General features: G+C 33.7%; 1 protein-coding gene across 2 annotated transcripts; it reads left to right on the top strand.

The window, feature by feature from the left end:
• Positions 1 to 593: 593 nt before the first annotated feature.
• On the top strand, positions 594 to 24,817 carry LOC105318260 (kinesin-like protein KIF15). 2 transcript variants are annotated; one of them, XM_066078423.1, is made up of 31 exons: positions 594 to 688; positions 1,128 to 1,149; positions 1,383 to 1,560; positions 1,738 to 1,814; positions 1,969 to 2,006; positions 2,368 to 2,468; positions 2,979 to 3,149; positions 3,662 to 3,763; positions 3,930 to 4,040; positions 4,493 to 4,618; positions 4,811 to 4,869; positions 5,174 to 5,237; positions 5,409 to 5,529; positions 6,386 to 6,486; positions 6,747 to 6,911; positions 7,310 to 7,511; positions 8,189 to 8,310; positions 8,516 to 8,695; positions 9,048 to 9,245; positions 9,604 to 9,711; positions 9,807 to 9,912; positions 10,235 to 10,365; positions 10,502 to 10,579; positions 10,780 to 10,896; positions 18,727 to 18,903; positions 19,458 to 19,652; positions 20,022 to 20,108; positions 20,427 to 20,507; positions 21,142 to 21,185; positions 21,653 to 21,710; positions 24,165 to 24,817. In XM_066078423.1, exons 1-31 carry the CDS (start codon positions 679 to 681, stop codon positions 24,513 to 24,515), a joined length of 3,681 nt encoding a protein of 1,226 aa, XP_065934495.1. In that variant the 5' UTR covers positions 594 to 678; the 3' UTR covers positions 24,516 to 24,817. The 2 variants fall into 2 exon arrangements, with proteins under 2 accessions (XP_065934495.1, XP_065934494.1); XM_066078422.1 differs by having other exon boundaries at positions 5,409 to 5,538.
• The last annotated feature ends 316 nt before the right edge of the window (positions 24,818 to 25,133 follow it).

Below are 25,133 nucleotides of genomic sequence, written 5' to 3'. Positions count from 1 at the left end.
ACTTATATCAATATAACACATGTAAATCATAACACAGCTCAAACTCTGTATCTTGCTTAAAACTCATTATTTGACTTTCAAATTTTGATAAAGCATTAAAGTACCCATATTAACCATATGCATTCTGAACATTAAAATTGGAAAAATAAAATTTTAAATTTTGAGCTCAAATCGTTTCCAAGTCCCTTTAATGAAAATTCGTGTATATATTATTCATTCAAAGGACAATAACTTAGTGTTGCTTATGAGCTTGATATTAGCCCGTGAGAGCTATAGAAGGTTTTCCAGAACGTCTTTGCATTTTTTCATAAAGGAAAACGTTGTTGGTTGGTTATATTTGCAGTTGGAGTATATAATATTTTTTTTAATCTGTTAAATCAATTTTGTTACATTAATAATATTGGCGATATACATTATTTTTGTGTTGATATCTTTAAGCTTTTAAAAATTTAAGTTGATTTATAATAAGTGATCTTATTTAATAATTTCTGTAAAGATTTGAGAGATGAATTCAAGTTCGTTTTACAAAAGTAATTGTTTTCTTTTAACGCAATTTACAAAGATTTTAATACACTCATTTTTTAGTCGAATAGTAAACGTACGACTTGTTTGATTATTGAAAAACAAACCCCGCCATTTTCAATATTCGAAATTTTCCTGAAGTTGAATAAACGGAATATGACAGCTGGTAAATAATTTCGTTATTCATGTTTTGTGCAAAAGTTTGAGATTTAGATGTTTCAAAAGTGATTTACTTAGAATTAGCATAAAATTATCCTTTGACACTGTTCTAATCTACATCATGTACATGTGCGACGATTTTTGATATTTTTGTGTAAGGATGTAACTTTATCTCTATGTAATCATGTGGTGATGTGAATCTGCAGACTGCTTCAGTGTGCAGAACTATCTGTAAACATAGTAAACATAGCTTGATACTAGTTCAATCAATTATATTTTTTATGATAAATCACTTATCATAAGTTTTAACTTTCTTTTCAACGTTTGGTTATATGTCTTTTGTATGTGTGTGTGAATGATGCACATACTAGTATTGTTGTATGTATTTATGGTTTTTGATTAACATGATTAATGCCATGTTTACTCATAAAATGTTTGCTTTTCAGACAACAATTCAACAGATGCAAGGTATGGTTTTGTTTTATCATGTATCCGAATCAATATACTGATGACTATCAAAGTTTTTGTAATTGATAACCTAATTAATAGAATGGGATATCAGAATTAACAACATTGTTAATTGTGATACATTGATGCATGATATTATTCAATTTTATACAACATATAAAATTATTACATTGTTGCATGTTATGCATTACATCAATATTGAAATTCCTCAAACCCTGACTTATACTTTTCAGTGACGGTGACGCAATTAAAGTTTTTGTCAGAATTCGTCCGCCAGACTCCTATGACAATGACCGTGGATGTCAGCCATGTGTGTCAGTGAATGACAATAAGACAGCTGTCATAGTTCAGAGTAAGCCTGACCCCAAAACATTCACATTTGACCATGTCGCTGATCATGAAGACACTCAGGTAAGGAATGGTTTTAACAAAAGTGTTAGGAATATGCTGTCAAAGTGAAATAAGTTTTTTTTTAAATATGTGTTTTATAATTGGAAAAAAACCTTTTGAATATTTGAAAAAAAAATTAAATTAAAATCTCTTTACTGGATGATAAACATGTATTATAAATTAAATTTCATGTTTCAGGAGTCAGTTTTTACTATCATGGGGAAGAAAATCATTGAGAGCTGTGTCAAAGGATACAATGGAACGATATTTGCCTAGTGAGTAGAATAGTCAATACCATATGGTATTGCTTTATAGAAAAAATACCTTGATACGTCCCTGCTAGAACTTGAAAACCAGTTGTATGTTCAGCTCTTATTCTAGTACGTAGTATTTAGGTCTTTTTCATGATGAATTTATTCTTCTCTACAGTGGCCAGACTGGAAGTGGGAAAACATACAGTATGATAGGTAAGGAATATTGTTGATGGCTTGTTTAGACAGGATTATCTACATAACACTACTTTACATACTAGTAATAAATGTTGTACATGTTCATGAAATCATCAACAAATTTTATTTCATGTATAGGATTCATGTATTTATCAACAACCTGTATACTAAATAAATGTGCAGCTATAAACTAAAAAGCTAAAAAAAAAAACTTATAAACAAAACTTATAAAACATATTAACCTAAAAGCTAAAAACCAATAATTAGATTAATTTTGATTAATATGTACTACATGTACCTTTGTGCTATCATATCAGCATTTCAGTAACTGATCTTGTTTGTGTGTACATCAGTCTATAGTCATACATTCAAACTGTAGGGCCATCTGATGATGTAGAAAATTTCCAGCATGATTTAAGAGGAGTCACTCCAAGAAGCTTTGAGTATCTGTTTAACTTAATCAGTGAGCAGCAGGAAAAGGTAGGGGGCTGTAGAATTGTATTATGTACGTGAATATCAAAACTCAATTGTTTTATCAAGCTGGTTACATGTAATGAGACATACATGTACATGTAACTCATAAAGGAATGTAACAACCCATAGTAGCAAGTGATGTATATGATAAAGAATCCAGGCATTATTCTGTAATAAAAAGACCCTAATTTGACAAAAGTTGAAAAACTTGTATTTGTAAGGGTTGCATAGAATGTGAGTTAGAGTTGCTGTTGTCAAATTAAAATTTTGCATACATGTGTGTAGCAGACAGTTGATATTGTAAATGAACATTCATTTGAATTTGAGAAAATTTGATGAGATTTGCGAGAATCTCATTGCTGCGAATATGATTTGCACATATCAGTCCTTGATTGTCTTGATTGATAAAAATTTTCTTCACTGTCAGAAAAAGCATCAGTCGCAAAATAACGTTGCTGCGAAAAAGAGTATCAAACATTGCATTATTACATTATTTCCCTCTTCCATGTATTCCAGGGTTCAGAGTTCCTCCTGAAGTGTTCCTTCCTGGAGATTTACAATGAGCAGATCTATGACCTGATGGAACCCTCCACGATGACCCTCCACCTGAGGGAGAACATGAAGAAGGGGGTCTTTGTGGACAGACTCACTGAAATCTCTGTCACCTCAGCACTGGAGGCTTACGAGGTCAGCCAACCCTAACCAACTTTCCTCATTTCTCTTTATTATCAGCTTCAAATCTGAGGCTTTACTCAGATACTGTATGACAGGCAACATGCATGTTAGGCAAAGAAATATCTTTAGTTTATCAGCCTGAGATACTTTAAAATTTTTATTGCATGATAAGCAAATGGAATAACTCAATATTCATATTTTAATTAAAATTGAAAAGGTATATCACTTTTTACTCTGACAATATAATTTCCGGGTAACAGATGTTGCTGCAGCATTAGGCCTAAAAAACGAAGCATTATTTTTTTGTCTTATTTTATCTCATAAATTTATATAGGAAACGAGAGTTGTCCCTGCTCTGTCTCTGTAGAAGGGGATCATGCTTAACAAACATTGTAGTAGGAATCACACGAACATGCATTGTATTTTAATTCAAATAATTAAATTGGGATACACATACATTTGTCAGAGTGAGTAAGTTGTAATCAGATGTGTATTTACAGATTATGTATATTTTTTTTGAGCAGGTTTTGACATCTGGTTGGATCAACAGAAGAGTAGCGTCGACTTCAATGAATCGAGAAAGCTCCAGAAGTCATGCTGTATTCACCATACAGATCGAGTCTAAGGTTATTCTCATAGACTACATGTACATGTTCAATGTTTGAGTTTTAATGCACAGTCAGTGTTGATGTCATCTGGCTCTTGATTTATTTTCGAAGGTTTCAATTTCACTTTTTATTTAATTTGCAAGAGATTCTTCATTTGATATTAATGCTAGAGGATATTTTCTAGCAACCACAGGGGAAAGGGGTGAAGAATATGAAAGAATCACAGCTTAATTTAGTGGATTTAGCTGGAAGTGAAAGGCAGAAAGATACTAATGCCGTGGGACAGAGACTAAAGGTATCAGAAAGGCCTCTACATGTACTTACATTTTCACATTCATTTACACGTACGTACGTAAATGGCAGTTATTTTTTTATTTACAAAGTCCAACAAATGTTTCTCGAAAGAAATATTAAAAAGTACTCTAAATGCAATATATGCGATACATTAGTATGAGCTTACACAGTGAAATGCAATACATTTATACATGTATGTATTGAGTAGACATGACTGATTTTTGAATGACTTAAATATTAATCATATTTATCTGTATATAGATTTGTATGTTAATATAAGAAGAATTTTTTTAAAATATACTAGATACATGTTAAAAATTATTTGGTCTAACAGAAATATTGTACTTTTGTCAGAAAAACTTTAGAGATTTTTTATATTGATCTTTTGTTTCATTCCTGTACCTTTATACTTTAACGTTCATTTCACTCTTGCTGTCAAATTTGTGTTTGTAGGAGGCAGGAAGTATAAACAAAAGCTTGTCCATTCTGGGTAACGTCATAATGTCGCTGGTAGACATCGCCCATGGTAAATCTCGACACATTCCTTACCGAGACTCACGACTCACCTTCCTCCTCAGGGTAGGGACCGTCTTAAAAGAGGCTTCATTTTGCCAATTTTTAGTAGGGACTGTCTCAAAGGGGCCTTTATTTTATCAGTTTTATAATTCACATTGTATATGGCTTTTTTATCAAGGTGATAGTTTAATTCATTAATTAAGTATATATTATGTCTTGATTATTTTTTGACTTTCTTTTTCATTGCTATTACAGGATTCTCTTGGGGGTAATGCTAAAACACATATCATTGCATGTATCCATCCTGGCTCCAAGTAAGTGCTGTTTTGAATATGAACGTAAATTCAGTTGTACATTGTTTAGTTATTGTAATGAAATTTACGAATAGTTCATAATTACATTGTTTATCATGTTTGTCTAACTTTTGGGGATTGATACATCATATCATTACCCAAGTATTTAAATTAAACATCTTAACCAAATCTGTGAAGTTTTAAAGAGATATGTATTAAAGTGATGATAATATTTGTATAATGTGCTTTAAATTGATTATTCTAACATGCTTTTGGATTTAATATTGATTGATTAAGATTTCATAACAGATGATTTGTTTTGTAGATCCTTTGGAGAAACACTATCAACTCTACATTTTGCTCGCCGAGCAAAATTGATAAAAAATAAGGTAAACGTATACACAATTAAATAATTGATTTCTAAAAATTCAATGATTTTTTTTTGTATAATCATTTTTGTTTGAATTGCCAGTATTGTATGTTTAACAAAACACCTTTCCTTGGATCAAAATACATATATGTTCCTCTAATCAAACAGGAGTTTTTCCATTCTTTTTCAGGCTGTTGTGAATGAAGACACACAAGGAAATGTCCTGTCCCTACAACAAGAAATAAAACGACTGAAGGACCAGCTGTCAGCCTTCATGAGTGGAAACCTCACAGCCCAGCCAGGTCTCACAGGTATCACAGGTAATTAACACTGCACTAAAAATATACTTAATAGTTGGATGCTTCATGTACAAGTACTGTGGAATCATTAGAATTGGTGGTGGCTCAATTTCCGTGGTATTCGTGGGTAGCCCTCCCCCACGAATTTACATCCACAATGAAACAAATTTAGAAAGAGTTATCTTTGAAACTGAAACTGAAAACCGGTGCATCCACGAAATTACATCCCCAAGAATAAGCCAAAAACCCACAATCCACGAAAATTGGCTTTCACGAATTTAAATGACTCCACAGTATAAATAAGATTAGAAAGCAGTGCGATTGAAAATGATGGAAAGTTTGTTGCTTTTCCAACTTTTTTGCAAGTAGATTTAACATACTTGTAGTAAGTATTTTTCCACGTAAACTTATGAGATGTTGCTCTGACAGTACCTTTTCATACGATCACATATATTTACATATATGTATTCAAACAGGTTAGGGTTGTCATTAATTTTGCTTTTGATTAACATGTACATCTTGTAGGCCGTGGATTGTTGAAAACTTTTTTTTATTGTTTTTCTGCATAGATTGTAGAAATCTTAAACCCAATTGTACTTAAACAATTTGATGTAATCACTTCATCCAGTTTGCTTGGGTTATTTTTTTGCATTTATTTTCTTTTGTATGATGTCGGTGACAAGAGATGTTATCCTCTCAACAGTACATTGTTGAAAATACCACGATAATTTTTAAAAAACAAAGCATTCCGATCTTGAAGTTTATTAAGTGATTATATTTGGGTACTTCTTGAGTTTAGAGCAGACTACCAAGTGATTTGATTTCTCTACCAATCACATCCCTGGTAATTATTGGTTTTTGTTTTCAGCAACATCCTCATCAACTACCTGCTCTGTACCTGATTCCGATTGGAAGGAGAGATTTGTGCGGTGTATGCTGTTTAAGGAGAGGGCCGATCAGAAAAATCAAGTCAGTAGATGTTAACCCAATATTTATTACTTTTAAAGAGAGCTATTTTGCATGAAGTTTAATATGTCAGCAAAAAAGTAGGCCAAACACTATAGTTTTCCCAATTTAAAATTTTCCAAGAGGCATAGCGACTGCCCAATTTAATAGGTTAAAGCTGTTCCACGTACTGTACATACACCAGTACAAAGTACATCAATATACCAAACAATTTGTTCCAACTAGTGTTTCATCAAGAGTAGAACAAATAACTATATTTTCAGATTTTACAAGAGAAAATAGAGCAACTTCAGGACATATGCAACAAGAAAGACAAGTGTTTACAGAGCAACAAGATGATTGTCAAGTTCAGGGACAACAACATTGCTCGCCTGGAGAAAATCGTCAAGGAGAAACAGGAAGTCGAGCCAGCGTTACAGGAAACAATTGTACGGCATAGTCCCAAAGTTGCTGCACTCTCTGGGTTTCATTTATTACTTCTCTTTCTCATAAAGATTTGAATTAAAATATGCACATGTACATGTTTGTAAAAGGATTAAAATGTTTTGCATCACAGATGCACTTTGAAATATAAAAGTCAAAAGTGAAAAAAATCATTATTTTTATTGTATATCATTTTAATGCAACACCACAGTTTTAAAGAGTTAAAAAGTTATTTTAGTTTAAAGTATGCTGATATCATACCATAAGGTTGAATATCTTTAAACCTATGTAAAATTTGAAAATAACTTACTTGAATTACATGGGTGTAATTGTTGAAAGGGGGTATCTCTATAGAATTTCTCATTAGTGAATCAAAATTTGATTTTTGAGACTCTTAACACAGGCAGACTTGCGATCAGAAATAGAGACACTAAAATACCAGATGGACCACAATCCCCAGTTAACAAAGTATGCAGCAGATATCCAACACTTGAAGAATGAACTCAAATTGGTGCGATCCCAGGGTGTGGAATCACTACAGGTGGACAACAGGAAGATGGATGAGCTGGAGAGGATGTACAGGGACCTCCTAGAGGAACAAAAAGGTCAGTGTAATGTCAGGGACATTCCTAGAGGAACAGAAGGTCAGTGTAATGTCAGGGACACTCCTAGAGCAACAGAATTGTCGGTGTAATGTCATGAAACTCTTAGAGAAACAGAGAGGTCAGTGTAATACCAGGTATCAGGGAACTCCAAGAGAAACAGAGAGATCAGGATAGAGTCAGAGACACTCTTAAAGGAGCAAGGTCAGGGTAACATCAGGGACACTTTTAGAGGAGCAAAAAATCAGTGTAATGTCAGGGACACTCCTAGATTAGTAGAAATGTCAGTGTAATGTCAAGAATCGTATAGAGGAGCATAATGGTCAGTGTAATGTCTAATAGGGAACCCTTAGAGAAGCAAAAAGGTTAGTGTAAAGTCAAGGATTTCCTAAAGGAACAGAAAGTCAGTGTAATGCAGGTAACTTCTAGAGGAGCAAAAGGTTCATTGAATTCTTTAATAATGTCAGTAAACATCTTAAACATCTATATGAATAGAAAATTCAGGAATTTCCAAGAGGAACAGAAAGGACTTAATATCTTAGGTCTTGAATTATTTGTTAGAGAACTAAAGAGAAACTGAAAAGTATGAATAATGTTAGGAAACTCTTATATTAATACCTTGCCAATGATATTAATTTTTACTTTGTCTCAACATGTTTGAATATAAGTGTGTATTACAGGAGAAGAAAAGCCCATCTCCCAGACCCCAAAGCTCACCCCATCAGCAGCTGACAATATGTCCAAAGCTACTATTGAAAAGTACAAGTCACAGGTGGAGAAACTCACAGAGGAAAATGAGGAGGTACAATAATTGCACTTCTTAATTCATAGTTCATAACTTAACAATAAAGGAGAATTCTGATTTCATATGTTGAAAAATATTCAGATTCTTGATGACCAATGACAAAATATAAATTTTGAAATTGTAATGCATAATGATATAAATTAATATCAAAGGCATCTTAAATTCCTGAAAAAGCTTAATGAATTTCTATACTCCTGTGAAGATGAAAGAAAAAATGAAACAAGCTCAGGATGAATGGGAAAAGAGAGAAATGGAGCAGCAGTCCGAGTTAGCGTCCGTCCGGAAGGCTCATGCTGATCTCAAATTTGTACTCGAGTCTTATCAGATTCGGACTCAAGTGGAGCATGATGTTATGAAAGAGAGACATTTACAGGTCGTAAAGGTAAGTTCTCAGTAGTTTTGATGTCAGTAAACATTAACGTGTTAAAAAATATATAGGGATTAATTTTTAGTATTCATTACTGATGCAATGTATTACAATTCTGTTGTGACTGAACGTTAAACAAAGTTTGTACTTCAGAACTCAAGATTAAGATCTTTATTTTATTTTTCTTATTTATTAGTCTTTATTAGGAAATATTGGTTACTGTCTTTTATTCATTTACAACTTTATGATATACATGTAGGCTTTGCATTGTAAGTTTTAACTATGATAGGAACTACCAAAAGTTATAGCCTAACCCGTTTAGCTAAGCAGTTTGATGCATGTGCTGGCTTTATTGAATCTTCGCTAGACAATTACAACACCTAAGAAAGTGGTGAAGAAGTTAAGGAACAGAGAGATCTGTGCCCCCTGTTCCACCAACAGCACCCCCTCACTGAATGACACCATTCCATTTGAGGAGAATGAGGGCATCTTTGAGCAGTGTGAACCAGAGACCATGACTGAGGAGCATCACGCTACACTGATCGAGGAGATCAAACAGCTGCAGGTCAGAGCTTCATCATTATAGACCTAAAATATATCAAAAAGAGTAGTGTTGTTTTTTTTCTACTTTCTAGACACATTTTGAATATTTTGACTGCAGTATAATGGTAGAGTATTTTTTTCAATTTTTACATTAGGATGCTTAGTGTTGTATTTCTGTGTGCACATTCCTGTTGTCATTCCATTAATATCCAATATACAATAATGGAAAATTGGTTTCTGGGAGCAGAGGTAGCGCCCATATAATGCGGTGTTTTCTGTAATTAATGAAACATCTGCGTACTTGAAATACATGTAGGAATGAGTTCAAAATACCTTTATGTTATGACATGTCATCTCTTTTTATTTATACACATGTACAGGAACAGAATGGAGCTCTGAACCAGCGAGTGATGGACATGGAGACAGAGACGTTACAACTCCAGCAGCACATCTCTAAAGTCGACCACCAGAACGCCAAGCTCACCGAGGTCTCAGAATTAAACCTGTTCATGTTGTTGTCAAATATGATTTGAATTACACATTTTAGGAGATGTAACATCCAATCAATGCAAATGTTTTGTAGATTCTTGAAAGAGAGAGGGCTTTGCTAAGTGAAACTACAGAAAAATTGAATAAACTTTCTAAAAGTCTAAATCAAGAAATGGATGAGGTGAAAATTAAATCACAAGGTAAAATTAATCTCATCTGCTGTGAAATACCAATAATTAGAATCTATGGTCACATAGATGTGACTTCTTCCTACCAACAAATTTACATTCTAAACAAATTATGAAACCACTACATTTACATGTATCATACAATTATACCACTATGAACTTTTGACAAACCATTGAAATTGTCTTGATGAAATGAGTGATACCACAGTATATATATTAAGCGTGCATTTACTTTCAGGGGAATGCACATATTCACGAAATATTGTTGTCTGATTCCTTCTTTCTGTTTATGGTTTTTATTGTGCCAGTAAATTTGAAAATTGTCTGTTCTTAGCTTTTGAAAGTGAAAACAGAGATCTAAAATTGATCCTTAGACAAACTGAAAAAGAACTGGAGGATTACAAAACGAAATACAAGTCTCAGGAAACTATTGTTCAAAGCCAAGTTGGAGAGTTTGAGGACAAGGTATTTATTTTTTTTTATACAAAACAAATTAAAACAATATACATGTATCATACAAGTAAATGAATTGATCCAATGTATATCAGTTTACATGTATGTTGTCATGTTGATTCAACATGATTCTTTTTTGTTACAACAGCTTGGTGCGTTAGGACTGGAATTTGAAAAAATACAGAGAATAAATGAAGAGATCATTGAAGACAAACAAAACCTGCAGGTGACCCCCTCTATTGATACCAGTAGTGCAATAGAAACACTCCTATAAAGATAAATAATGGAGTCATCAAATTGATATGTGATCTTGATACCGCTTGGTTTTTGTATAAAGATTTCCTTATAATCAAATGCTCATTATACAACTTCACTATAAAATAGAATATACTTTTTGTAATTTACTAGATATTCATATGATTTCAGGAAACTTTGGCCACAGTTCAGGAGACACTGGATTACAGGGAATGTCAGGTCCAGGAGCTGGAGGAAGCCATTGCTGACCTCCAGAAACAGAAGCAAGACCTCCAGATCCAGATACAGGTACAGAAAGTGAAGTAGATAATCCAGATACAGGTACAACTTGTCAAGTAGATTACAGTATTTTTCAGAAATTAGGTCGATAGTTTTTTTTCCTGACACGTGGACCTCGCCCTATTCATCGCTTTGCCCAATCTATGTTTTGTTTTTTTTTGTGTTGGAAAATTTTGCAAAAAGGACTATGTGCGGTATGGTAAACTATCTGCCCCCGATTTCAACCGATTTTTAAATATTATCGTATGAAAATAAAATCTTCACAAATCATTGCATAGAGGATGCCTACAACTTTAATCTTGATTTTAGTCATCATTGCTTATTCGCTGTTTATCTATAACATCACCTAAATGACCCAATTCCCGCAAATTTGCAAATAAATGAAAATATTCTCATTTTTGCTCTATATTTTGCATTCGGAAGTATAGAACGCAGGTCTGCTCAAGTGCGATTTTAACATATGATTTTCTTCAGATAGATATATACATTATACTAAAAAATTGTAATTGAGCAAGCCTGCGCTCGATGTTTCCCAATCAAAAAACCATCGGAAAACACCCATATTTTGCTACAAAACATCAATTTATCAAAATAATGCAATCTTCATGACGTCATTTCTACATAATGACGTAACTGTGGTGATAACCTTTTACACCTTTATTTCCAATATGATTTTAATTATCTTTCACCTTATTTTTAAAGCGCTTTCTCAAACTTTGATTTTGGGGGCAAAAAATGCATAAAACCGCACATAGTCCTTTATGCAACCCTCCAATAAAATCATGAGTGTTTACTATAATACTGCTTGAATTTCTGTGAAAAAATCGTATGGATTTTAATCAATATACTGTAGTAATTTATCATTTAAACAAAATTAAATGTAAATAGATTTATTTCTTCTTACATTTCTTACTAAGATCACTGACTGAATCATCTTTCGATCATTATTATATGCTGTCATGCATTTTGATCGTGTGCTTACGATAAACAGGAAATCGATTTCGTGCGGTAAAAGTAAAATGAGAACCGTACAAAGGGTAATTACGGGGGAAAAATATCGTCGGGTAGAAATAAAAAAAACCCCAATTTGTTTTCATAATAGAATACATGAACAAGTTTTTTTTCTGTATATTCAACATAAAACTTTCGATGAAATTTTAGCCAGGTGTCTCTTAAATCAGTCTGGGTAGCGCTTACTTTGTTTATACACAGTTGAAATCTCGGCACGTGCTACTCATGCCGGCAGGCTTCAATAAGATCAGAGGTTGACTCGTGTGTATTTACACAGTAAAAAGTCACACAGAGACACAGGGTGGGATGTGCTACCGTAGTCATGCCTCCAGGCTAAGGTTACTATCCCCCGGTTAAGTAATAAAAAATGATCTTAAATTAAAACCGGCCGTACTGAATTAATTGGTTTGAAAATTTTGAAGTAATTTCAGACATTTTCTTGCGATGTTTTCAAGAAATACATTTTATTTCCCTTTTGTTTAAAACTGTGAAATAAGATTAAAGGCTACTATATGATAACGTTATTGGTGTAAACCATTTATTCATTAGAACTAGCGGTAATTTTTCGACAAATTCTTCAAAGTCGACCTATTTATACTTTTTTTTATTTTTTGGCTAAAAACGGCCTCCTTCGCCCAATAAACGGTATCGACCTAAGAACTGGGTACGGTAAGCAGCAAAATCGGCCCTGTTTTCAAAGTTAATGAAATTTTGAGTGAAATATTTGGAGAATTAACCGGTTTCAAAACAGTTTGATTTTTGAAAATATCTTTTACGGTTTCCATATAATAGTTATCTAAACATAGCATTGTTTATAGCTATTCAGTTAACCAAAAACGTCATGACGTCATGAAATGTATTGACAACGTTCTTCAAATAATAATTATAGAAAGGATGTTCTGGTATATAATGTAAATAAAGACAAATTTAATCCATTATTTCTTTGCCTTTTGCAGTAAGGAATTAATCATGTTTCATGTTATATAAATTTATACATCATCATCATAATAGTTTGCATTCTCTCACCAGAGGTCGTGTTACGCAACTTTCGCTTGCACCTCTGACAACGCCCAATGTACAAGATTAATGTACAAATTGAGACGATGGGCAAAATGTATTTTAAATCAATGTAGTTTTTTTTTTTTAATCTAAGATCAATTTGAATGTCTAATGCATGTGAACATCTTTCTTTCAAAGTTACTGTACCAGCTTTTTAGCCGAGGTAAAAATTAAAAACTGCATGATTACATTATCAAGTTTAAAGGATTTTTGAAAAATTAAAAGGGCAGGTTTTGCCCGCTCCAGATTGATCGCTGGTTTTATAGAAATCAGCAGCAGTGTCAACTCCTATAATCTTATAAACTTGCCCACAATGCTTGTCCTCTCTTTAAGATGATTAGACAAGAGAATGAAAACAGCAATAACACGTGCCTGTCATCCTTGTTTTGAGCATGTGACATACTATTTCTCCAGTGTTGACAGAAGTGTAAGCTGTACAAGTAATAGCCTTCCAAAAAGCTTGCTCGACTAAACAAAATAATTCAAGGGCTACCGTATATTATGACATTAATTTCAATTTTCGCTGTTGTTCATAAATTCATATACGGAAGTAGAAAATTCAGTCTTTTTCTTCGATATATACCTTATGGTGTTCCGATAGAGCCACTTCGACCTTTGCAATTTCGGGCGAAGATGCAAGGTTGCGAAGGCGAAGGTACGAAGGCGAAAGTGCGAAGATGCGACGGCGAAACGCGTGAAGGCGAAAGTGCGAAGTTGCGAGGGCAAAGGAGCGATACTACTATCACTCTTTCGCTCTCGCAACTTCGCATTCTCGCTTTCGCACTTTTGCCTTCGCCTTTTTATGTTTTTGGAGCTCTCTATCGTTTAAAGATATTTTTAGCTGTATAAAATAACATCTTTGGCAGAAGATTAACTTTTGAGAATTTATTTTCAACACCCCGGGCAGATCAATATTTTCATTATTTTTCTAGTGGGGAGGGGAGGGGGTCCGAGGGATAATTGTACTAGTCGGGGGGGGGGGGGTCCGAGGCATATTTTTGGTAATTTTACTATGTGAAATCAATAATACTAAATTTTCCAGGGGTGGAGGGGGGGGGGAGTTGTCCGACCCTCTCTCCATTACTGTGTGGAATTAATTTTCCGTGGGGGAAAGGGGGGTCCGGGCCCCTCTCCAGCTCATCCGTGCATGAAAAACGAATGTCGCATAATTAAATTAAAATGGTAATGTGTTTGAACCACGATGTTGGTTTAAGGTAAACAGACAGCTGATAAGTGACGGGAATCGGGAAGTGTATGTGTACACATTATTGCGGACATTACATTTTATGAGGAGTATATAATGATTAAGCATAGTGAGCACCGGTAAACATATATGTCACATAAGACAGTAAAAATATTAATAAACTTTCATAGTAAGCACGATGGCCTATAACGCATGTGTATCAATAACATCTGAGATTAATCGGCAAACCTCGGGCGAGTACGGTGCCTGCAACAAATTCGATTCCATTGGAATCGACCGATACCTCATGCTGAATGCAATAAAAAAAAAGACGAAGGCGAAAGTGCGAAGTTGCATGGGCGAAAGAGCGATAGTAGTATCGCTCCTCGCCTTCGCATCTTCGCACTCTCGCTCCTTCGCCTTCGCACCTCCGCAATTTCGCCTTCGCAACTTCACACTCTCGCATCTTCGCCCTCAAGGCGAAAGTCGAAGTGGCCCCTTCGGAACACCATAATAGCTGGAGCATGTACATGTATATTATTTGAAATTAATTTATTTCATTATTTCAAATTATTTTGAAGTGTACATGTATCAAATAATTGCATGTAAGCTTGAAAGATAAAGCAGTTAAATTGTATTTGTTATATTAAGATGGAAAATCAAAGGCCTTTTTGTCATTTCCAACGATAGGAAAGTAATAGAAACAGTTTTTGTTATTCAAATATTTATAAAGTTGCATGTGTACACACGGTGTGCTCAGGGGTACTCTCATGATCCCGTCCACTAATTGGCACGCAAACTTTATGAATTCATGTGAAGTTATCGCGCGAAGACCTGCTTTTAAATTACCTAACACTCAAAGGATTAGATCTCCAATGTTTTGAATAAATCCATTGGGAGGGGGTCAAATGATTTTTTTTTTTACATTTGTTTTGTAACAACTATATATATTATACTTTAGATTGAAAGTTTTAGAAGAAATTTATCGAAGAAACTCTATGCACACTTGACTACTAATTGATTAATGTACGTTTAGTAAGACAGGCGAGTTATATCTTTTCAAGATGAATGAAATCGATCAATTGATCAAAAATCGGGACATACCCCTGTTCGGCGATTTAATTCCTCCAGTAAATATTCCAGCGACATGAATATATATTTGACAATGTTTTAATCTGAACTGATTATTTCTTGTTAATAATGATAACCCAACACCAATTATTACCAACATTCTACCGTAATAGATAATTTAGATCGATCAAGAAAAAATTAACGCAAGAAATCCGTGAACGATTTAAAAAAAGAATTTGATGTATTTTCTAGAATTAAAGTTGTCATTTAAAAAGCTAAACACAGCTAGATCTATCATTAGTTTTCAATTCCTACATTCTTATGCAAAATGTTGTACTTTTTTTTAAATACTGTAGAATATGTACGCTACTAACCCCTAGACACATGTCCCGTTACAGAGACTAATGACATCCATGTACTAGTAAATATACTGGGCGCTTAAAATGCATGCATATAGGAATATGATCAATATTATATTTTTCTTGTGAAAATATTTTTTTTAAGTTTGATTTAATTACTTCAACAGGATCGGCAAACATTCAGTGTCTGATTTACTAGTATATATTTCTAATAACTTTGTACCAAATATATAAATCAACACAAATATAATGTTTTGAATCTGACTTCTGTTTTGATAATAAAACTGTTTTGAAATTTTAAATGTATCTGTATAAAATTCTCTCTCTCTCTGTCTCTCTTTCTCTCTCTCTCTCTCTCTCTCTCAGCTACTTTATGACGTCATTTGTTTACACTTGTTACGTCATTTAGGTAGAATACAACGACACACAGATAACTTTATATTCATTAAATAACATATTATAAGAAATGTTGAGGTTTTTTAAATAAATATTTATTCTTATATCCATCCTGAAATCAATATTGTATATTTGTTTTTACTACACAACAATGTTGACCATTTTATCTGCAATACACGGTATGTAATTGTGAGTAATTCAAATACACTGTGTATAAGGACTAATAAACTAATAAAAATACTCCAATTTTTCCATGGAACGGTTTTATTTTTCTTTAATTAAAGTCAATTGTCAACATAAGTCTATTTTTACAGTTAAGTATTTATTTAGGCATTGTCATATTAAAGAAACTCATCTTACGTCTTAGCTAACCAATGAAAACATTCATTTTTTGTGTATCTTAAAAATAGAGAAAAATAAAAAACGAAAGTGGCCGCAGTCTTGTACATATTTTTTCCGTTTCTATGTTAATAAGCAGTCTAAAATTGTGCTATTCTGAAATATTGGTGTATGTACTCGAATGCGGCCTTATAGAAATATCAGATCAAACATTACAAAAACCCATATATTTTACAAAATCCGTAAACAAGGTCCGGTTTCGGATTTTACAATTACCGAACGCACGTGAATTTTAGCAAACGAAAGTTACTTTCATGCATGGGGTGTCCTACATGAATTATTCCGGCGAACATTTTAAAGATATCATGTGTTTGATTTTTCACATTTCGACAGGGCCGATATGTTATACTTACCGTACCCAGTTCTTTTCGAAAATACGGTATCTAGATATGGTACAGTTTGTCTAGTAGATTATCCAGGTACAGGTACAGCTTGTTAATAAGATTATCAAGATACAGCTTGTCAAGTAGATTATCTAGATATGGTACAGTTTGTCTAGTAGATTATCCAGGTACAGGTACAGCTTGTTAATAAGATTATCAAGATACAGCTTGTCAAGTAGATTATCTAGATATGGTACAGTTTGTCTAGTAGATTATCCAGGTACAGGTACAGATTGTAGAGTAGATTGTCTAGTTGAGGTAAGAACTTGTGAAGTAGCTTCTCAAGATACAGTTTAAACAGACACTTGATGCCTCGCTACATCAAGACATTTACTTTTTAAGACACTACATCACAAGATGGCGATTTAAATGTTTTGTTAGATTGTTTGTATCAATCTATCTGGTTGTACATCATAGCTCATTGGTTAAAGTACCAGGCTTGTGAAACGTGGATCCAAGTTTGATTCAGCCTTGTGCATACTAAACTAAATTTATAAATATCATGATTTTTATCGAAAATTGTATATTTTCCACCTGTTTGACTTCTCATGCATCATGCTATCTATCATAACCAAGTATTTTTCTGATGATTTGAGAGACCTTTTCAAGGTGTATTGAGCCACCTTAATGATACGCGGCTATGTTAAGGCTGTCCGAAGCTAAATATATATCAAAAAATGAAACTATTTTAATTATCGAAAAATACTTTAACCGAGCAAGTTTCTTTAAACTTTTATTACATAAATTAACAGTGACATCCAACACTATAGTTGATGTATTTTTGTGACGTCATATATTTTTCTTAAGCACGTGACGGGTGTATTCTAACACGGTAAATAATCTGTAAAAATCGCATTGGCGCAAGTGATTAATTATATTTAATGAAAAATATTTTTATGAAAAATCCTTCGATAAGTAATGTATTTTGCAGTTCTTGCTGGGGGTTCATATGAATATTTTCTTTATTTGAAATATACGTAAAATATACTAAGATTGTTTTTATCTTTCACTTGCGCCAAGCCGTTTTTTATATGCATATACATATCACCATTCATTAGATTACACGTTGCAGGGGGAGTCTCAAAACCATTAGTTTATGAATAGTTCTTTACCTATTACGAAGCTTTAAAACTGTTGGTTTTTTTATACTCCATATTGGTGATATTGAATTTAGTATCACTTGTATTTACAAGTGTCTATGTAAAGGAATGAAGCAGTTTTAGTATGCACAATGAATATCACTTATTATGTTACTATACATTCCCTAAGAACGATCGAAAGGAATGCAGATCGTGACGTCAAAGTTAACTATGACGTCATATCTTATGAAGTACAGACAAGTGACTTTCTACATATCGCTGTGAAATTAATCGGGCAGCCTTAACATAGCCGCGTAGAAATATTTTTCAGTTCACACTGTCATATCAGCTTCCTTACAATCTTTTTGCAAAATCTTGATTAAATAGTGATTCAACCAAAACTGCACATTTTGAATGATAAAAAATCTTCACTTTCTACTGCTTCAGATACATGTATGTGACAAATGAGATATTATACTTTTGTTAAATACTGAAATCTGATTGGTTTAGACACAGTTGGTAATCCGTTCTATTACCCTCAGCGATAGCAACACACTTGGCAATGGGTAACACAACAAATTGTTACATGCGCGTAAATTATGCGCGTACGGTTCACCGTAGAATTCACGTCATTTCTATATAAAAGCAGTGAAATTTTCTCTAATATTAAGACATTCAATATAATAAAATAAATAGTGCCTGTTTGGGAGGATAACAGTTGAAATTGACACCCCTCGAAAACCATTGTCAACCTCTGCTTCGCGTCGGTTGACAATGGTGTTCTCGAGGTGTCAATTTCAACTGTTACCCTCCCAAACAGGCACTATTTATATAATGTTACTGGAGAAATTTTTAAGATACATGTACCATAGTTTACATTTTTGTTTTTTAACCTATAGGAAAACCTGAACCAGTCCGATATGAATTTGAAAGACAAAAACAAGCTGTATAATGAGCTAGAATCAACTAAACACGAGCTGGTCACAGTAAAAGTCATGCTGGAACAGAAAGACGAAACCCTTAAAACGTCCACTAGTGAAATTCAACATCTAGAAAGGATTGCTGCTGAAAATCAGGTATCTGTTATTTCTTGATTTTATGACTTTTAAAAAAATTCTGTTTGTGTATGTTCGTTAATCTTGTTATCTTTATATAGATAACTAATTTTCATTGATATCCATGTGCATCAATTTTCATGGATTTGATGAAAATCACAGTTTCAAGGATGCTTAATTTATGGCAAGTTATCCTATCAATACAAAATATTTTAGAAATTGCCTTTCAATGAATATTAAATTTCATGGATCAGTTCAAAAACAAAATCGTTGACAACTAGTATTCAACGAATACATGTATTGATAAAACCACAAATACATGTATCTACAACAACAAAACCCAAAAGGAAATTGTGACGTAAATCATAAACACTATTGAAAGAAAAGTACATATATTTAGTAGAATGAAAGTTTGTATTGTATTATCAATCCTCTTGTCTTACTATGTTGCAATGAATTCTTTTCATTATGCTACATGTATATACTGCTGTAGAATATGTTTCAAAGAGATGGTAGAATCTAGATAAAAACACGAGAAGAATCTCTGTTTCATGCTGAGTCTTTACTATCATTAGGAGTTTTTATCAACACTCATGAAAAAGATCGAAGACAAAAACATGGAAGTGGCGAATATGAAGGATACCCTGGATAGTCAGGTCCGGAAAGGAGAGGAGCTCCAGGCTTTCCTGAGTGAGAAGGAGGACAGGATCTGTGTCCTGGAATCCCGGAACAATGAGCTGGTGCTGGAGGGCGAGAGCAAGGTGGAAAAGGTCAGGACCAGCATAACATGTGCCTGTACATGTATTTTTGACATTTTTCACAATGATATATTTTTTGGCTTTTATTGTGATCATTTCAATATGGTGAAAAATAAAACCATATTTTTTCACATTTCCATGCATGTTCAACTTTATATTACTGTGGAAGATATGTAACACTAAATTTTTTTTTAACTGAAGGTTTTTAGAGTTTTCACATTATTTGTAGAGTTATACGTGTAGTTGAAGATGTGTAGATTTATAACTGTTTGTGGATGGATTCTTTGAAGTCTTAAATCAATTCATACACATGTACACACATTCAGTATATTTATATATTAAATGTATATAAATATCAGTATACAATTTTTTGATTCTAAGATTTCATCATTGCAAGAGGAGTTGGACCAAGCTCAAGAGAATCTTCACAACTTTGTGTCGGAACATGAGAAGATTGAAAAGGAATTGGTAATCAGATTTTACAATTCATATTTCTTGTTTATGAGATTACATGTAAGTTTGAATTTAGCATACCTGTATGTAGTATATGTATTGTATGTCGGTAAATGTTTAACAATGTTAGGACAACAATTATTCATGTTGAAACATGTAAAGGTATTTGCCGGTAAGTCAAAAGTATTTTATGGTAGGTGCAATTTGTGGTTTGATTACCAGTAACTGGTAATAATCATTTTGCAATGATAGGCATCTGCAGGTTTGAATCTCTAGCAATTTTCATGAATGTATTCCATAGATAACTGACTTTTATGTGTTGTATAAAAACAGGTTGCAGTGAAAAAATTATTGGAGATCAAGGATGAAGAGTTGGTGGCTCTTCGTAAGGAGAACTCAGGCCTTTTCCTTCAGGTAAATTGAAATTGGACTTTTCCATGCCATCTCTTCCATTTAATATTTATTCTTTAAGTACATGTATGTATTAATATTTACATTTTTCAGTGTCTTTGTGTTAACACTACCAATTGATTTTGTAATGTACAGTTCAATAAATTCAAATGATGTATTATTGTGGCGCAAGTGGGGTTTGCATAATAAAAAGAAATGAAAATCACATAAATATATCAATATTCTAATTTTTGATTGTACTGAAAATTATATACATATAAGTAATAGGAATCATTTTTTGAATATTATGAGGTGATACATGTACTTTTGGTCGGGCGTGATCAAATCTTTCATAAAACCCTATGAGCTTTATTGGATTTGACCACACCCTGACAAAAACTATGACCTCATAATACTCGAAGAATGATTCCTTTATTAATATTCCTTAATTATACTGATACTTTAGATGTCTTTAAGTTTATTTTGAGCAGCAACAATTTAATGCTTATAATTGACTGTCTGTAGACATCATGTGACTGCAGTGTACTCTGGGGTATCTCAAAATTACTGTATCATTGGAAGCTCAGCTTTAAAATCCAATATATTTGTCTTTTGTTGGTGATACATGTATTTTGATTGTTTGTTTATAATTTTACAGTTGGATTCCAGTAAAATGGAAGATTTTAAAGAACAGATCAATCTGTATCCTTTTCATCCCTTTATGGTCTTGACCAGCAAGTCTTTTATTCCATATAATGACCAAAACTCAAATGCAAGTAAAAAGAAAATAAAGCATATACCGGTATTTTGTTTCATGCTCCTAGCTGTCTCTTATTCAAAACAAAAAGTCTGTTCTTCTTTATGTCCACTTAAACTTATTGTTTGCATTGACTGTTGGTTCTTAGTAGATAAAATCTGGAAACCAAGCTGGTTTTTAACCATTTATGATCTTTTAAATGTTTTTGAATAAAAGACATTGTTTGTCCATTTGAATGTGTTAAAAAAATAAATACATTTATATCTTGTAGGAATCACAATGTATACTATTTATACTGTAAAACAACTCAATTGTGATCAATATTCTTTGTTCACATTGCATATTGCCCACATCCATGTGAAATATCTTGTTCTTTTATCAAATATTTTTTGAATTTCCTTAACAAATGTAGCTTAAAAAATTCAGAATTGTCTCTCCAGAGAGTGTCAGAAGAAATAGACAAACTAATGGTAAGTATCATAGATTTTACTGATAGTTTTTAGCTCACCTGAGCTGAAAGCTCAAGTGAGCTATTCTGATCACATTTTGTCTGTCGTCCGTCTGTCTGTCTGTCTGTCTGTCCGACTGTCTGTCTGTCCGTAAACTTTTCACATTTTCAACATCTTCTCAAGAACTACTGGGCCGATTTCAACCAAACTTGGCACAAATCATCCGTGGGCAAAGGGGATTTAAAGTTGTGAAAATTAAGGGCCACACTCATTTTCAAGGGGTGATAATTAGAAATCAATGAAAAATTTCGAGAAATTTTCAAAAATCTTCTTCTTAAGAACCAGAAAGCCAGGAAAGCTGAAACTTGTGTGGAAGCATCCTCAGGTAGTGTAGATTTAAAGTTGTGAAATTCATGACCCCCGGGGGTAGGGTGGGGCCACAATGGGGGGTCGAAGTTTTACATAGGAATATATAGAGTAAATCTTTAAAAATCTTCTTCTCAGAAACTAATCAGCCAGGAAAGCTGAAACTTGTGTGGAAGCATATTCAGGTAGTGTAGATTCAAAGTTGTGAAAATCATGACCCCTGGATGTAGGGTGGGGCCACAATGGGGGGGGGGGGGGTCGAAGTTTTACATAGGAATATATAGAGTAAATCTTTAAAATTCTTCTTCTCAGAAACTTATCAGCCAGGAAAGCTGAAACTTGCGTGGAAGCATTCTCAGGTAGTGTAGATTCAAATTTGTGAAAATCATGATCCCTGGGGGTAGGGTGAGGCCACATTGGGGGGGGGGGGTGTTAAAGTTTAACATAGGAATATATAGAGTATATCTTTAAAAATCTTCTTCTCAGAAACTAATCAGCCAGGAAAGCTGAAACTTGTGCGGAAGTATCCTCAGGTAGTGGAGATTCAAAGTTGTGAAAATCATGATCCCTGGGGGTAGGGTGGGGCACAATGGGGGGTCGAAGTTTTACATAGGAATATATAGAGTAAATATTTAAAAATCTTTTTCTCAGAAACTAATCAGCCAGGAAAGCTGAAACTTGTGTTGAAGTATCCTCAGGTAGTGTAGATTCAAAATTGTGAAAATCATGACCCCTGGGAGTAGGGTGGGGCACAATGGGGTGGTCGAAATTTTACATAGGAATATATAGAGTAATATTTAAAAATCTTCTTCTCAGAAACTAATCAGCCAGGAAAGCTGAAACTTATGTGGAAGCATCCTCAGGTAGTGTAGATTCAAAGTTGTGAAAATCATGATCCCTGGGGGTAGGGTGGGGCACAATGGAGGGTCGAAGTTTTACATAGGAATATATAGAGTAAATCTTTAAAATTCTTCTTCTCAGAAACTTATCAGCCAGGAAAGCTGAAACTTGTGTGAAAGCATCCTCAGGCAGTGTAGATTCAAAGTTGTGAAAATCATGATCCCTGGGGGTAGGGTGAGGCCACATTGGGGGGGGGGGTGTTAAAGTTTTACATAGAAATATAGAGTAAATCTTTGAAAATCTTCTTCTCAGAAACTAATCAGCCAGGAAAGCTGAAACTTGTGTGGAAGCATCCTCAGGTAGTGAAGATTCAAAGTTGTAAAAATCGTGATCCCCAGGGGTAGGGTTGGGCCACAATGGGGGGGGGGGGGTCGAAGTTTTACATAGGAATATAAAGAGTAAATATTTAAAAATCTTCTTCTCAGAAACTAATCAGCCAGGAAAGCTGAAACTTGTGTTGAAGTATCCTCAGGTAGTGTAGATTCAAAGTTGTGAAAACATGATCCCTGGGGGTAGGGTGAGGCCACATGGGGGGGGGGGGGGTGTTAAAGTTTTACAAGGAATATATAGAGTAAATCTTTTAAAATCTTCTTCTCAGAAACTAATCAGCCAGATGATTCTTTATAATTGTTAAGACTTTGGCTCCAGGACAATTCTTCGGCCTCACAAGAAGGTTCAGAGTTTGATGTAGCTTAATATCCCATATATAAACAATTGTAAAGGATCTTTTTGAGGACTGCAATACTCAACATGTGATATGACTATAAAATCATCCTGTTAGAAAAGGGACTATTGATTATAAACATAAGAATATCCAGGGGGGAAAATGGATTTTATTTTTACAGGATCTACATGTATTATTGTACATTGTCCAGATTGTTTGTATTATGACTTCATTAAGCTGATTTTATCATACCCATTGTTCCTCAGGTGAGCGATGTGGCCCATGGGCCTCTTGTTGAACAGATTGAAATCTTCATATCAAAATACCATCTACCGGTACATATATTTGTATTTTAAAAGAAAAAAAAAGTCAATTTGCTGTTCATTTGCTAATAAAGTGTGATTCTTAAATTTATAGCCTATCAATTTTTGCTTTGTGTACTGGTATATCATATTGTCACATTAGATTTGTGACGTTACCATGTTACAAGACATGAATATGTGTTGTAAAATTGAATGTAACTTTATTTGTATTTTTTGTAACAGCATGATAGTCCAATGTCTCACAGGAAGGCATACAGAGAAAAGAGACAACTAGACGAAGACAGGGAAAACCGATCTCCATGCAAAAAGTTCTTGTCTCCAGTCCTCCGATTAGCTGACAGTGAACGCAAAAATATGCGACTCTCTTCCTCAGATTCTCTAAACAGTCTAGAAAACCAAGTCCTCTCCCTGAAAAAATCTGCACTGTCTGAGATCAGTAGTAATAGAACTGTTAGGCCATCAGAAGATTTCACTGACGATAGTCAAATGGACTTGGACCAAGCATTTGTCAAAGCGGACAGTATGCAGGCATATGTCTCAAAACCCAAGCAAGAAAATATGAATGATGTGTGATGTATATCTGGTAATTCGACTGAAAGGGTGAAAGGGAAATTGTGAAACTATCTTTATACTCAATTAGTTTGAAATTGTTTAAATGTATTTTAGTGATGGAAATTCTTCCATTTAAAAACTGATTTTACAGAATTTTACTCAAAAGACTTCTTATTAAACAGAAACGTTGTTATGGTAAAGAGCCAGACCAAGTGAAAGTAGGTTAGACATTGTCTGTAATGTCTGGGGGTGATGTAGAAGTACATATATATTTAATCAAAATACATATATTATACATGTATGAATAAATATGTAAAACCATAGACTTTATTTTGTTTGATACTGTTGGAGTAAAAGAACATAAAACTTTGTTACTTATTAGCTGTAAGGTGCAGTTGTTCAGTTCATTACTAATTTTGTTACAAATACTCTGACTTTAACTCCAATTGGATGTACATAGTGTAAGATTCAGATGCTTTTCTTAAGGGATGCAGTTATCTCAGCTGACTCTGTCAAGAAATATTTTTAGCATAAATGATGTCTATTAAAATGAAAAGCATCATTAGAAGATGTGGCTACTGCTTCACATCAAGATGTAACAATACAAAGCCAACCCAAATCCAGTCATTCTGTGGTGCT

Source organism: Magallana gigas, chromosome 3 (assembly GCF_963853765.1).
Source record: "Magallana gigas chromosome 3, xbMagGiga1.1, whole genome shotgun sequence".
Lineage (NCBI taxonomy): Eukaryota > Metazoa > Mollusca > Bivalvia > Ostreida > Ostreidae > Magallana > Magallana gigas.
The sequence above is the reverse complement of the archived record's forward strand: the minus strand, read 5'-3'. Positions and strand labels throughout refer to the sequence as shown.

Coding starts and splice junctions, on each gene's coding strand:
- LOC105318260 (XM_066078422.1), top strand. Junction 4,619..4,810: donor GACTCACCTTCCTCCTCAGG/GTAGGGACCGTC, acceptor TTGCTATTACAG/GATTCTCTTGGGGGTAATGC. Junction 10,366..10,501: donor TTGGAGAGTTTGAGGACAAG/GTATTTATTTTT, acceptor TTGTTACAACAG/CTTGGTGCGTTAGGACTGGA.